Genomic DNA, 16,290 nt, shown 5'->3' with positions numbered 1-16,290 from the left:
AATAAATTAGACAGGGAAAGACAAATACTGTATGATATCACTTTTATGTGGAATCTAAGAAACACAAGAAACTAGTGAATATAATAAAAAAGAAGCAGACTCACAGATATAGAGAACATACTAATGATTACCAGTGGGCAGAGGGAAGGGGAGAGGGTCAATAAAGGGGTAAGGGAATAAGAGGTACAAACTATAGGTATGAAATAAGCTACAAGGATATATTATACAACATGGGGAATATAGCCAATATTTTATAGTGACTACAAATGGAGCATAACCTTTAAAAATTGGGAATCACTGTATTGTACACCTGTAACTTATATAATATTGAATAGCAACTATACTTCAATAAAAAATTAAAAAATAAAATAAACACACATATACACATATATATGTGTATATATTTTATATATATAATATATACAGAGAGAGAGAAAAATTGTTATTGTTGTATATAAACCTCATGGTTACCACAACCCAAAAATCTATACTAGATAACACACAAAAAATGAGAAAGGTATCCAAACATAAGATAGTTATCACATCACAAGGGAAGTGAACAAAGAAAGAAAGGAACAAAAAAGAATTATAAAAACAATTAATAAGGGAGATTGGGATTGACATATACACTACTATGTATGAAATAGATAAGTAATGAGAACCTACTGTATAGCACAGGGAACTCTACTCAATACTCTGTGGTGACATAAATGGGAAGGAAATCCAAAAAAGAGGGGGTATATGTATATGTATAGCTGATTCACTTTGCTGTATAGCAGAAACTAATACAACATTGTAAAGCAACTATAGTCCAATGAAAATTAATTAAAAAAACAATTAACAAAATGGCAATAAGTACATATCTATCAATAATTACTTTAAATGTACATAGACTAAGTGCTCCAATCAAAAGACATAGATTGGCTGAGTGGATACACAAACTGGACCCATATATGTGTTACCTACAAGAGACTCATTTCAGATCTAAAGACACACACAGCCTGAAAGTGAGGGGAGTAACAAGTATTCTGTACAAATGGAAATGAAAAGAAAGCTGGGGTACTAATACTTATACCAGACAAAATAGACTAAAATGAAGACTGTAACAATGGATAAAGAATGACATTAAATAGTGATCAAGGGATCAATCCAAGAAGTTACAACAATTGTAAGTGTATATGCACCCAACGTAGGTCCATGTAAATACATGAAGAAAATATTAACAGACAAAAAGGGAGAAATTGACAGTAAGTAACAGCAGACTTTATAGCCATTCTGACAGGTGTGAGATGTTATCTTATTGTGGTTTTGATTTGCATTTCCCTAATGATTAGTGATGTTGAGCATTTTTCATGTGTCTGGGGGCCATCTGTATGTCTTCTTTGGAAAAATGTCTATTCTGGTCTTTTGCCCATGTTTTAATCAGGTTGTTTGGTTGGTGTTTTTTTGTTTGTTTTGTTTTGTTTTTAAATAAATTTATTTATTTATGTATTTTTGGCTGTGTTGGGTTTTTGTTGCTGCACATGGGCTTTCTCTAGTTGAGGCAGCTCTCTACTCTTCATTGTGGTGTGCGGGCTTCTCATTGCCGTGGCTTCTTTTGTTGTGGAGCATGGGCTGTAGGTGTGCAAGCTTCAGTAGTTGTGGCTCACAGGCTCAGTAGTTGTGGCTTGTGGACTCTAAAGCTCAGGCTCAGTTGTTGCGGTGCATGGCCTTAGTGCTCCATGGCATGTGGGATCTTCCCAGACCAGGGCTTGAACCTATGTCTCCAGCATTGGCAGATGGATTCTTAACCACTGCGCCACCAGGGAAGTCCCTTGTTTTTTGTTTTTTATTGTTGAGTTGTATGAGTTCTTTGTATATTTTGGATATTAACTCCTTATCAGATACATTGTTTGGATGTATCTTCATCCATTCAATTAGGCTGCCTTTTGTTGTTGTTGTTGTTCTTAGTTTCCTTCACTGTGAAAAAGGTTTTTAGTTTGACGTAGTCCCATTTGTTTAGTTTTGCTTTTGCTTTTCTTACCTGAGGTGACATATTCAAAAAAATATTGCTAAGACTGATGTCAAAGAGCATATTGCCTGTGTTTTCTTATAGTTTTATGGTTTCCAGTCTTATATTTATGTCTTTATCCATTTGAGTTTATTTTTGAATATGGTGTGAGAAAGTAATCCACTTTGATTCTTTTACATGTAGCTGTTCAGTTTTCCCAACATCATTTATTGAAGAGACTGTCTTTTCTCCACTGTATATTTTTGCCTCCTTTGTTGTAGATGAATTTGACCATATAAACTCAGGTTTATCTTTGGATTCTCTATTCTGTTCCGTGGATCTGTGTGTCTGTTTTTTTATTCCAGTACAATACTGTTTTGATTATGGTAGCTTTGTTGTGTAGCTTGAAATCAAGGAGTGTGATACCTCCAGCTTTGTTCTTTCTAAAGATGTTTTTGGCTATTTGGAATCTTGTGTGTTTCCATGCAGATTTAGGCTTATTTATTCTATTTCTGTGAAAAATGACTGTAGCATTTTGACACGGATTGCACTGAATCTGTAGATTGCCTTCTGGAATATTCAAATTTGCTAAATCTGTATTTTCTGCTTTTCATCTAAGCGTTTTAAGATCATTTTGTAAGAGTCAACTCCTTCATCTCCATTATATATATGGTCACTGGATTCTTAAAATGTTATAGTTTGATAGCTTCAAGTTCTTGTTATTCAGTGTATTAAAGGGGGGGGAGAGAGAGAGAGAGAGAGAGAAGTGATGATGGTGGTTTCTTTATATTAGGTTGAATAACTCTGGGGGAACTGATCCTTTTAGACATGTGTTCTCTCCTGTATGTATGCTTTTTGGAAGGTGATCAATAATTATTATTCCTGTCTATAATCTTTGGCATTTAAATGTAACATACAGTTTGTAGTCAAGTTCATTTCAATTATAAGAGGAAAAGCAAGTTTCAGGTATGAACTGTGAAACAGTCTGTGAAGAGGCTATGTGACCTACCCTTATTTATGAGCCTCTCAGGTTTAAAAGGCAAGGGAGTGACATGCAAATAGCGGCACTTTTAGAGATAATACTGGAGAATGGATGGGAAGACATGAGAATCGTTGTTTATTCTCTAATCACCTGGAAGGCTTTTTAAAATGCTGATTGAGTCTTTCTTTGCCTAGATCTTCTAACTAACAGCTTTCTGACAGAGATTTTGTATCTTTAATAAGTTCCAAGGTGATTATGGTGCCCTCTCTTGCAGGAAATACACCTTGGGAACCACTGGACTAGAACTGGGAAGTCTGGTTAGGATCCTTTGCATTGATCTCTGCAAGTTATAATACAGAAGTAAATGCTGACAGTAGATTTAGGGAGGAAGGGGTAGATTTCAAGGATAGAGCAGACTTACAACTGACAGGACTTGTCAGACCAGAACATGCAGGTGAAGGAGGCGGGGGTTGGATCTAGAATGATTTCTGGATTTCTAACTTTGATGGTGGACTGAAAATCGTGGTGCATGATCTCAACATATGGAATAAAAGAGGAGAAGCTGAGTAGGTTTTTGGGGTGGGCTTGATGACAAGTTTGGTATTAGACATGTCAGATGGAGGTTTATGTGGGTAATTGAAGTGGAGATATTTGTTAGAAAAATAGGATACTGCTGAGGTTAAGATGCTGTTAAAAGAACACAGTTATATAAGTGCAGGCATACATGTTGATGGAGGAGAAAATATAGGTCATACATTGAAGAGAATATGGAGCTGAGAGCAGAACTCTGGGATATGCCAATATTTAATGTGAAATCAGAATAGTTCACCTTAAAAAAGCCTGAGCCAGACTGGCAGGAATCCTGGAGTACAGAGGGTCAACTTTAAAAATAAAATAGCCAGTTTTCTCAGCAGCATGAGTTTATTTGGTAATAACCAGGGGAATCGTAATTGGGGAAATAAATTCAAGCTTTTGACCACAGGGAAATGCGGAGAACAAAGGGCAGGAGCTTTTATAGAGAAAAGGGGCAGTGGGCAGGGCTCTCCTCTATAAAAGTTCATTGGAGGAAAGTGGGAGTTCAGGTTTCTCATTGGCTGAGCTATGACATTTTCCATTGGCCGAGCTTGTTGCTGGGCGGTAAGAACATCTCCCTTCCTCCTGCCGGGGAAGTAGAGACTCCTTCCCGTTGGAGGTGCGAGGACCCTCTCTTCCCGTTTGGGTGATTGACCCCCAGTGGTAGGCGTGAGAGCTCCCTGTGCAGGCCTTCCAGACGCCAGTTTTAGTTGAGGGTTAGAAATTAATTTTCACCAGAATTTTTATAAGGGTGTAATAAACATGTCAGCACAGCAGGAAGGTCAGACGACATACGGATGCAGACGTGCTCATTGTAATTAGGAACCGGCGGGGGGTGGGGTGGGGGGAGATAGGAAACCTTAGGAAAAGCAGTTTTTTCAGCGTAGCACAGATGAGACCCAGATTCTATTTATTTGAAGTTAGAAACATTTTTAGAACAGAATACATGCCTTCTGCTTTTCTGAAATTAAGTTTCTATTTTTTCAGCTCGGAAGAGGAAATTGTTATTGATAAAAATAGTTTAGGTATGAATGGATTCAAATTCAAGTTCTAAGCTGAATTAAATAAAATGTTTAAAGAGCAAACTGAGAATCAGTTTCTATGTCTTTCCTATTAGGAGGCGCTGCTTCTTGTGGGGTGTTAATGTCCCTTTCCTCAGGAAGCTTTCAGAAATGACTGTGGGGTTTTTGCGGTTGGTTCTCCTGGAAGGGATTTGTCTTTTTCTCCACCCGTTTCCCTGATAGGGAACCAAGAATGCTCTTATTCCTGTTGAGAATATTATCTTACACTGTGATTTGTTTGACAGCTGGGCATGATTATTTTATTAGTTTCCTAATTGATCAGCTTAGGGCAGCTGTCACTTCTGGAATTTGACCTTAACATTTTTCTTTTCCTCCAGTGTTTTTCTAAGCAAATTTATAACAAAATGCTGAGAGTAAGTAGAAATTGCTGCTCTACGTAAGATCAGTTATCTGAGATAATAGTGTCATAAGCAGGATTTATCAGTGATGTGTTATAGTCTAGAAAACATAATTTAAACCTGCCTACATCTGTGTTAGGAAACTTCTCATGGGTTGTGTGGATTGACTCTTCCGGACTCTCTGGAAGGATTTGAGATTGAGCTAACACAGCCCGTTAGATTTGATGATTGTATCACAATTAATTAGTTGGAAAGTTCCTCCCAAAATGTGGGCCAAATGCAAAACGAGAGCAAATGCCAGTAAAATAGTGAGCTTTCTAAAAAACCTTCATAAAAGCACATTTTCTATTTTGTGGTCAAACTAATCTGATCTAACAGATTCTCTGCGTACTTTTATTTTTTCCCTTTACTTATTGGCCAGTGTTTCAAGGTTCTGCATTTAAAAACAAAGAACACTTTTTAAATCTCAGGCTGCAAATGATCAGGTGTGTAACTGTTATTTTACAGAGACCAAACTAACTTCCTAGATGGTTAGAAATTTCAGTGATGGCAGATCGGGCTCTTACAAGGCAGGTAAAGAGCCTGATGCTGAGGCTGCTGGTGAACAACAGGGCAAAGGCAGGGCTTTTGAAGACGGGAGAAGCAAAACCCAAAAGCTTGTTCACATCAGTTCTGGTACTTTAGCTGTTCTAAGTTATTTGTTCTTCATTTAGGATAAAAATAACATGCTATTAAGCCTATCACTGAGTTCAAATAACATTTCTCCCTTTTCCTTTCTTTCTTGAACAGGTTGTCAAGTTACTAAGCAACAAAAGGTCACAAGCAGTTGGAATATTGATGTCTAGCCTTCACTTAGATATGAAAGATATACAACATGGTAAGTGAAAAATAAAAATTCAGCTTTTGAATACTCAAATTTGGGCCAAAGGATGTGCTGCTTAGTGGTAAAATTATTTCATACTTAGGCTCTCTGTGTAGATTAAGATGAGTATGTTTCCTGTAACTGCTACCAAACTTTCTACCATGATTGTTTCTGGAAAGGTTACGAGTAATTTGGCTTCTGTGTTATTTCTGTATCTTGCTAAGAGCATGATTCTCATGTGACATGTTTAGTGTGCATTAGCAAATATTGAATTTTTGACTCATGAGAAATACTAGTCCCACTGTGCTCTGTACCTGATTTGACTTCTCTGTGCCATGTCCAAAGAGGGACTGGTGAACTCTGGTGAGATCCAGATGTGGGCCGTGCCTCAGCCCCTGATGATACCTGGGGAGGATAGTCCACAGGAGAGGAAAATATGCTGAGAGTGAATCTCAGATGTTTGCTGAGCTAACATAAAGAAGAGGAATAAACCTAAGATTTTCTAATAGATCAGCTAAAACCAGTGTACGAGTTACATGAAAGCATGTTTTGATTGTTGTTGTTTTTAAAATGTCCTTATGATTAGAGACGTGGAAGAGTAGACTGGATTACCGTGTATAGTGATTAAATGAAAACTCAAAACTGTTGAAGAGGCTGCACGACCACTTGTCTCAGTGCCTTTAAAGCATTGAGTAAGTGTTGGGACGTATTCTCTTCATCCTCCTGTTCCGAGAGGCTGTGAGATGCTGAAAGAATCACTCAAGCAGCTTTATTATGTGTAACTTTTTAGGCTGGACAACTGGTCCCTCTTTTTTCAGTTCCTTGGGATGACGAGCGTGTAACCGCCAGGCTTCTCTCCACATATGGGGACGGAATTATTTTTGTAATAAGCATCAAAGATAATTTCAAGTTATTCTTACCTGTTTATGTTATTGTTGGTGATCCAGACGTATGGAAGCAGTAATAGCATGATATTTTGTTATTCTTTATGGTGTTGTTTTAATTTATATCTTTAACCAGGCTTATAAAATATTTTCTATATTTGGAAATAGGGTGATTTTTACCATTTTTAAAATGGCTTTCATGTCAGTATTTTAATACTTTACTATTGACAGGCATCCCTATGCTATATTGTCCTATCACACTTGTGCTGAAAGATATTGCCCGAAGGTGAATAGAGGAATTAAATTTATATTCAAAATGTCCCCTAAGCTGTTCAGAGCCTTAGAATAGATTTAAAGCAGATTAAATTATCCAATGGAATGCCAGTTTACCTGTTAACAAAATATGGTTTAAAAATCATGAAAACATTTACCTGGCTTTCCAGCTTACCCCCGTGTGAATGTGGATTCTCTTTGGTAGGCTTAAAATAATGTGTGGAATAATTCATAAATAGCACAAGCTTGTCCTGCCCTGTCAATCCGTGAGTAGCACAATCACAATTTAAATTTTTATTAAGCTGCTTTGGTGGTGAGGAGGCTTTCTCAAGTGGAAGCATTGGGGGTCGTTGTCATAGAACAGGACGCCAAGGCCGGCAACAAGAAACATTTGCTTTTCTAAAGCTGGCAGATGTAGCCCAGTCAAGCCATGGAATGAAATCTGAAATTAATGCTATGGTCCTTTCCTTCAATCGGATATTGCCTGGGTTGAGTTAGTAATGAGAACCTTCTGAGCAAAGGAGTCGACTAACGTGTGTGTGTGTGTGTGTGTGTGTGTGTGTGTGTGTGTGTGTGTGTGTGTGTGTGTGCGCGCGCGCGCGCCTTTCGGTGCCAGAAGCCCGAGTCTGCTGTGTGTTGTCAAGATTGCGGTGTCCGTGAGCAAATCACTTGTGGCCTCCATAGTAGAACTGACTTCTGTCAGGATGTGCCTCCACTGAGAAGTCCACGGAAGCGTAAACATCAATTGGTTTGGATGTGAAAGTGGCCACAGGATGTAACCAGACCTCCAGGGTCACCTTATACAAGAGCAAACTAAGCTCTTTCAGTGGTTGTGTCTTTTGCTCAATGTCACGCAGCTTGTTTTATTTTATTTTATTTTTTTCATTGTGGTCTTCCAAGTCTTTATTAAATTAAGGTTTCTTTGAATACCTAGTTTACTGAGAATTTTTTGTTTTTGTTTTTTAAACATCTTTATTGGAGTATAATTGCTTTACAATGGTGTGCTAGTTTCTGCTTTATAACAAAGTGAATCAGCTATATGTATACATATATCCCCATATCCCCTCCCTCTTGCGTCTCCCTCCCACCTTCCCTATCCCACCCCTCTAGGTGGTCACAAAGCACCTAGCTGATCTCCCTGTGCTATGCGGCTGCTTCCCACTAGCCATCTATTTTGCGTTTGGTAGTGTATATAGCGCAGCTTGTTAATAGGACAGACTGACCTGCCCTCAGCCCTCCTCACTAACTACTCCTCCTCTCCCATCAGCACATGCTGCTCCTTGAAGACTGTGCTTTTCCTACAACCAGCACTGGCATCTCAAAAACAAAGCATGTGTAAGATGGTAAAAAACTGCAGGGATTTTCTTCTCTGTCTTCTTCCCTGTCAGATAACTCTAGGAAAGCTTAGAGCTGAGTTTCCTTTGTAATATTTCTATTGTAAAGTGCCGCATTGGAGTAATTAGGATGGGAGGTTTGGGTCATAGGTGCCAAAGGTCTGATCCTCCTCTTGTCACCGTATCTGTGTGTGTGTGTGTGTGTGTGTGTGTGTGTGTGTGTGTGTGTGGCGCTTATGATGGAGGCCTGAGCTGCTGTGATGCAGTTGTGAACGTGCCTGGTAAACTCTAAATTATCCTGCATATTGTAACAATTTTTAGATGGGAAGGGTGAAAATGGTGTGCACTTCTGAAAACTCCCACTCCAAGGGTTTAGAATAATTTAAACTCTAGGATGAAGGTACTTTTCAGAGATTTGCCCTAGTCTGTGCTGGGGGTCTGAGCAAATCTGCGTTTAGGATCTCCTTAAATCAGCCTCCAGAGGCCCTGTCAGGCAGGGCTAACTGTCCATCACTGCAGGAGTTGATTTCCCTGTGTGTAGCCGTTCGAGTCCCAGTTTATTGTCAAGAGGGTCTAGAATCTGTACTTTGGGTGGGCCCTGAGCTTTTGTATTTAGCCCCGGGCCCCAGAAACTGTCAGCACGAAGTTCAGATTTGTTGGGTCAGGCAGGGCAAAGGCAGGCTCTGAGCGAGCTCCTCTCTCAGGGCTTTCTCTTGCCTTTTGATTAGAATCCTAATTCCTATCTCATCAGCTCTTTGAAGACTTTAAGATATTTTACAAATATATTTTATCCAGCATTTTTATTTGTTCTCAACAGGAGGATTCCTTTAAATAATCTAGTATTATTCCCAGAAATTGGTATTATAAGAGTATCTACAGATTTGTAGTTTAGTGAAAATAAATTGAATTTTCTGTATAACTTTTGACCCATAAGCAGTCAGTGTGGTCTTCGCAGCTCTTAGGTCCATTTTGGTAGATCATAGTAGCTGTAAAGGAATTCTGAATTTCATAGGGCTCAGCTTCCCCCCTCCCCGCATCTCCAGTCTCACTACTGGGTAGAAGATCCACGTGGCTCATCATCCAGACTGGGATACTTTTGAGAGTGGAAGGGGTGCCATTAATAATACCGCCTGGACAACAAGTGCTAAGGGGACATTTTGCAGGCACACAAGTAGTAAGGTGACCCTGCCACCAGATCAAACGAAGCAGTTTCTGATCTAATTCTCTCGTTTAGATATTTATTAAACCCTGGCCAGTAGGGTTACTGTAACCCTGAGGTTGTCTAGCTTTCGGTGGTTGGAGGTCCTCTCACCAATATCTTGCCTGAAAGGTTTGCTCTGCACCGATACAGACCCATCAGAGAGGGAGCGATCTTTTGCCCTCGGTATGCCGGAGACGCTGGAAATCTAGCGCAGTCAGGGCCGCAACCAGGGCTTTTCGGGACAAAGCCTTGGGTGGCCTCCTTAAGGACCCCAGCTGTAGACTCACTCTGCGGGGTGTCTCGTGCTCAGCCTGTGGACGGAGGTGGCTGGGGCATGTCTAAGAGATTTCAGCTAATCCACAGACCTTGTATACCCTTAGTTTCACGTATTCGTGTACAAATGTGCAAGCCTCATCTATCGGAGGGCTGAGGACCTTGCAGGAGCTGCCTCTGGAGTGTGGCCTTCTTATAGGCCACAGGGGCACCACCACCACCCTGAGGTGCAGGTGCCCCAAGTACTGAACCCTTAAGTGGCTCACGTACCCTGTTACATTCCCTTGGTACACGTATGTCAACATCGATTACAGATACAGTAGCAAGGGGCACCTAAGAAAGTGTTTGATGGCCCCACCCGTGGAAACAAGTGTCACTGTCCACCCAGGAGTAGCCGCCCCAGGCTGATAAGGCCCAGGTTTCTTCCCTCTTTTGAACGTCTGTCCTGTTTAAAGCCTGCTGGTACTGTGAGCCGAGGGCAGTGAATACTAAATTGTGTCCTTGTTGAAATTTCTATCCCGTTCAAACGCGATTTATCAAAATTATGTGACTTGAAATTAAAGGGGTTAATTAAGTAAAACTAACTAGTATTCTGTTAGAAATATAGTTGGTAAGGTAAATGAAACCATGGTGGTTTTTATTTTTGGTCTCTAAGCCTAATAATTGCTTTTCAAGCACTTTTTAAAAAAATTTTTAAAAAAATGTAGTTAAGGGGTTTCCTTGGTGGTGCAGTGGTTGACAGTCCGCCTGCCGATGCGGGGAACAGGGGTTTGTGCCCTGGTCCGGGCGGATCCCGCGTGCTGCAGAGTGGCTGGGCCCGTGAGCCATGGCCGCTGAGCCTGCGCGTCCGGAGCCTGTGCTCTGCAACGGGAGAGGCCACAACAGTGAGAGGCCCACGTACCGCAAAAAAATATATATATATAATAATAATAAATAAATAAATGTAGTTAAGGATACTTTACAAGGACAATAACATGTTTTAGATTTAAATCAGAAATTCCAGTGACGTCTGTCTGTCTCTCACCCCTCATTGGAACCGCATCATGTTGCTCATCTTTTGCTCTTCGGTCACTGGCTCAAAGGGGCTCAGAGCTGAGAAGCCTCTTCCTGATAACTGTATAGGAAGGAATTACATAAGGCAGCAGGTGCTTAGAAAGATAATTGCTCTTGACAAGCAGGATACACATTCTGAAACCTTTCTATCAGGATCCAAAGAGACGCACTCAGTATTGGTTTGCATTTTACCCCCACCCCCTCCCCCGAGGGAGTAACTATTATTACTGATAACTATTATTACTGATAGTTGTGTAAAATGGTCCAGAGGAAGGGGGTAAATTTCCATGTTGCAGTGAAGGGAATTGAGGCTTATAGATCAAGTGTGTCCGTGACTTCCCCTTAATAAGGGCATCTGTCCCCCTGACTCCGAGTTCATGTTAGCTTGTTTCAGAGTGAGGACCTGTGTTATCTAATAATATGCAAAAACAGAACTGGCAGGAGTATATAACACTTTTTCCTACCAATATGGAGTTTTAAAACTTAGCACAATATAAATTTAGCAAATTTGGTTTCTTGCTTTAAGTGTCATTTTATACAAATTCCCTTGTTTGCTTATTGACTCTGTTCCTTAGAGAAATGAAGTTGTGGATTTTTTTTCACATCTGTAAATTGAGTAAAAATATTTTAAAGAAAATTATTAATTAGTGGAGTTGCTTGTTCTTGATTGAACCAAACAAAATTTTTATAGAAAAAGCAATCTGGGCTAAGGTTATCAAATAACTGAAGCATATTGTGATTATTGTAAGTCTGGTGGTACATAGAGGTGGAAATTTCTGTGTCTCTCTTTTAGGTACCAGTTGCTCAGAGAGTATGTAGAGAAATACAGGATATCCCCCTAGTGTGGTCCTTGGGGGTACCTGCTTTCATTCAGACTCACTGTCTAAGCATATTATTTCTTCTCAGTATCTTTGCTTCCCTCGGTTTCCCTCTACTTTCTAGTGTACTCTAGCAACGATGAGGGTGTGAGTTCTGGGGCCAGGCTCCCTGGATTCTGTTATGGACTGAATGTTCATGCCCCAACCCATCCCACCCCACCCCCATTCCTGCGTTGAAGTCCTAACCTCAAATGTGATGGTGTTTAGTGGGGACTTTGGGACATACTCAGGTTTAGATGAGGTCAAGAGGGCAGAACTCCCATGATGGGATTAGCATCCTAATAAGAAGAGGAGGAGAGACCAGGACTCTGTGAGCCAGGAAGAAAATCTGCCCCAGTTCCAGTCTCCAGAACCTTGAGACCTGAATTCCTGTTGTTTAAGCCACCCAGTCAAAGACAGATTTGGATCTCAGCCCTGCCACTGGTTAGGTAAGTAAACCTGGGAAAATTTCTTCATCTCTGTTCCTCACTTTCCTCACTAGTAAAAAGGGCTATTAAATGAGTTATTTCCTCTAAACACGTGCATACACGTTCACACACAAACACACACACACAGATACACACACATTCACACATGTGTGCACATGAGCACACACACATAATCAGTATTAGTTGTCCTCCCCTTCCTGGGATCCTTAGGGGATGAGGTGTGTTTTCAGGCTTTGGGAGTGTTTGAAACTCCAGATTGGCCACCCAGGGAGCCAGGAGGATGTGAAGGTCTTTTTCCTCCTTCGTGGCTCTGGGGGGTTCCACTACAAGCCTTGCCCAGGAGACAGCAGAGGGAGAAGAATGAAGGAGCTGTGCCCTGTGGTGGAATTCTCAAGTGAGAGGTAGGAGGCGAGAAATGGGGGTTCAGGTTCAGGGGGCAAGTAACCGCGGCAGATTCGATTGTTCTTAGCTTGGGTTTTCCATCAGTATTACTGAAATGCTGAGTTAATACTGGGCTGTGTCCATTTCTCTTTTCTGAATGGAGACAAATATGAGAATTATGCGTAATAGCAGCTCTTAGAAGTTAAGTGTGGCTGCATCTTTGGCTGGTGCTTTATCTGCAAGGAGAGCAGTTTGTTTGGGTCTTTAAAGGCCGGGGTCTCCTGTAACTTTGTGCTTTCTTATTATCGTCTCTGTGCTTTGTGTCACCCACATTCCACGTGCGTCGCTGGTGGGTCCTGGTGGCAGGGAAGATGGTGGAGGGAAGGAGTTAGGCTTTGGTGGTGAAATGAACCTTGGTGATGGACATGAGCAGAATCTAAGTACACGGACAGAGGCTTCTGTTTCCTGCTTTGACATACTATTTTCCTGAAAGGTGAGCTAGTTTCTAGCTTTGAGTGTAAAGTATAAGAACATTTAAAAATCCTGGAAATACCCTTTCTGAACTGTTGGAACTTTGTAGAATGTTTTGTGGTAACTCTTTCCCCGAGTGTTCTGGTAGCCTACTCGTGGAGCAGTTTTTTACCCCACTGCCTGCCACTGAATAATGTTTTTCTTATGGAATTTCTATCAAATAAGTTGTAGATTACAGACTCCAGGTTTCTTTTTTAATAGAATTTCTAATTTCTTTCTTGAAGATGCAAGCTTTTTCACTTGCCTATTAATTACCATAATGTTGACTGAAGAAAAATGCACAGCCTACAAGTTGCAAGTTAAGTTTTATTTGGGGACCTTACTGAGAACTAGAGCCTGGGAAACAGCCTCTCAGATACTCTGAGGAACTGTCCGAAGAGGTAAGGCAGGCACCGGGGCACATAGGAGTTTTTGCTGGAAAAAGAAAAGAAAACAAAACAAAACACATGTAGTCAGACATGAAAATATTACTGCTAATCACAAAAAACAGACATCTCAAGTTAATGATTATAGTGCTTTTCTGTGTATGGGAATATGCCAGAGTCTGGGCTTATGGGGATCATTCCTTTGATGTGTGCCTCAGCTGTCTGGGCCAGTGTCCTATTTTTCTCCACCTCAAGTCCCCTGAGGTGCACCGCTGCGGGCAGCTGCAGTGGCTCATGGCCACATTCATTGTTCACTGGACTGGCCAGCAACATTTTCTGTCCACAATAAGAAAGGCTATTCATAATCCTTTGTTTATTTTTGTAATATTCTCAGAAGTTGGGTTCAGTGTGGCCAGTGTTGTTTTTTCCCAGTAGGTTTTCTAGTGCCTGGTTTCTTTATGAAACTCAAGTTTACAAGGTTCACTTGGAAATTGCTTCATGCTTCTTTTATTTTTTTAACATTTAAGTGTTTTCTTCATATGGTGTATGGAATTTTAAGATCCATTTAGTATAGTTATCAAGACATTAAAAATGTAGTCAATGCTGTTGGGTGGCTTAGTGAACAGTTTTCATTGAATGAAGTCACTAAGGGTCAGAAATTTGAGAAGGAAGTGGGCTCCACCCAGTGGGCTCCATGACTTTGTCATCGGTGTGACCTTGTCATTGATATGGCCTCGTTGGGGAGAAAAGTGCATGTGAGATATAGACACTTTTATTGAAACCTACTTTCAGAAATTTAATGTCAGAACACGTTTTTAATTGAATTATTTTTAAAAGATGCAAATGATCTCCTTTATTTGCTTATTGGCAATAGAACTTTTAATTTTCTCTTTAGTGGTTGCTTTAGTGTTTATAGCAGTTGTCTTTTTTTCTGATAAACTTTGCTTTTTAAAGTTTTTATTGAAATATAGTTGATTTACAATGTTGTGTTAGTTTCAACTCTACAGCAAAGTGATTCAGTTATACATATATACATTTTTAGGTTCTTTTCCATTATAGGTTATTATAAGGTACTGAGTATAGTTCCCTGTGCTGTACAGTAGGACCTTGTTGTTTATTTTATATACAGTGGTGTATATCTGATAATCCCAAACTCCTAATTTATCCCTCCCCCCCTTCCCCTTTGGTAACCATAAGTTTGTTTTCTATGTCTGTGAGTCTGTTTCTGTTTTGTAAGTAGGTTCATTTGTACCATTTTTTCAGATTCCACATATAAGTGATATCATATGGTATTTGTCTTTCTCTGATTTACTTCACTTAGTATGATCATCTCCAGGTTCATCCATGTTGCTGAGAATACGTTTTAATTTAAAATATAAATTCATTACTTAGAGTTTCTTATAAAAAGAAAGACCTCATCATTTTAAGTCACATGTAGATTATTGAATCAAGGCAAAATGATTTATAAGCCTTTCATTACAGGCCCAGCAAAAACCCTTAGGTTGCACTTAGCTTATATTTTTTGACGTTGTTCCACAACTGGACTTCTGAATTATACTTCTGTGGGAAGGAGAAACCCAGTACCTGGGGCTTTTCTGAAGCAATGAGCTTTGGGTGTGGGTCTTCCTTTCCTTCACTGCACATACTGTCTGAATTACTATCAAGTCTTGTTTGTGTTTGTTTTTGCTGCCCCTCTGCCCCCAGATGTAAGCTCTGTGCGGCCTGCAGTCCCCTCTGCAGCTCCCTCGGGCACCTCCCCTGTAACCCGAGCCTCTTCTTTACAATCATGGGTGCTTGTTGAAGGTACTGCTGGCCCAGGGCCGCGGGGGCCCAGCTATGAGCACATAATGAATCACAGCAGCTTTGTGATGGAGAGGTTCCATATGCTAGTCTTTTTGTTGTTGTTGTTGTTTTTGCGAAAATATATCTTTTGCATAATCCATGAGATGGGTGGGGATTTGGACTGTTATTTGGGGGCAAGGGAAAGCCCCTTGGGTAACTGGAGTCATGTTTGTATTTTAAAACTGAACTCTATAAAGTCGTTTGTGTCTTGACGTGCTATTTTAGCCCAAAGAGGTCGTTCTGCAGATGCTGTCCGGTCTTTATCCTCTGAGGTGAGTGAGGGTCTGAGAGTGCTGGGGTGAGCGGAGTAGGAGGATCGGCACTTCAGCCATTTATCAGATGGCTCGTGACACTGGGCTCACGGGTACCTGGGATTGCATTCCTAGAACCATCGGGTAATGCAGCATGTGGCTTCTTAAGGGAAAAGCTTAGTGTGAAAACCGTATTCCAAGTTCCCCGTGTGAACTTTGTCTCTCATTCTGTGCCATAAAGGGATCCTGGATGCGTTTTTTGTGTGGTATCCTACCCGGTGAGGACAGTGCACTTCCTCTCCCCTCCCCTCAGCTGGAAAGAGGTGCGATAGTCTCGGGAAATTTAACAACAGGAATTTGTTTCTTCTTGAACAGTGAGGATTGTGATTGCAGCTGAGACTGAATTCTTAAGTGTTGAACAAAGTATTTTAGTCACCAGTACTCATTTCCCTATACAGACACGTTCAGATGGACTCTGTCCCCTTGAAAGGAAGAAACAAACAAAAATGCATATAAACACTACGAAATGTAAAATAGCTAGCTAGTGGGAAGCAGAAGAATCTTTATGTGGGTGATGAAATTCAAAGTCTGATTGCTTTTAATGGTTGAATTTTTCATGGAATTATTTATGTACAGAAGCAGGTAAGCAAAGGACTTTAGTAAATTTTTGTGATGGTTGGAAGAGGTCACTGGTCAATGAGGCAGTAGGTGTGGATGTGGAGAAAGTTTCTAAATTTTAGTGTTATATTGGGAAGCAACTTTTTATTTA

General features: G+C 40.4%; 1 protein-coding gene across 1 annotated transcript in view; it reads left to right on the top strand.

The window, feature by feature from the left end:
• FMN2 (formin 2) overlaps positions 1–16,290 on the top strand; it is a 315,362-nt gene that overhangs the window by 172,582 nt on the left and 126,490 nt on the right. The window contains exon 7 of the mRNA XM_049696985.1: positions 5,755–5,842. Coding sequence (XP_049552942.1) covers positions 5,755–5,842 — 88 coding nt within the window. The remainder of the gene's footprint in view (positions 1–5,754; positions 5,843–16,290) is intronic.

Source organism: Orcinus orca, chromosome 14 (genome assembly GCF_937001465.1).
Source record: "Orcinus orca chromosome 14, mOrcOrc1.1, whole genome shotgun sequence".
Lineage (NCBI taxonomy): Eukaryota > Metazoa > Chordata > Mammalia > Artiodactyla > Delphinidae > Orcinus > Orcinus orca.
This window is presented reverse-complemented; position numbering and strand designations above follow the sequence as displayed.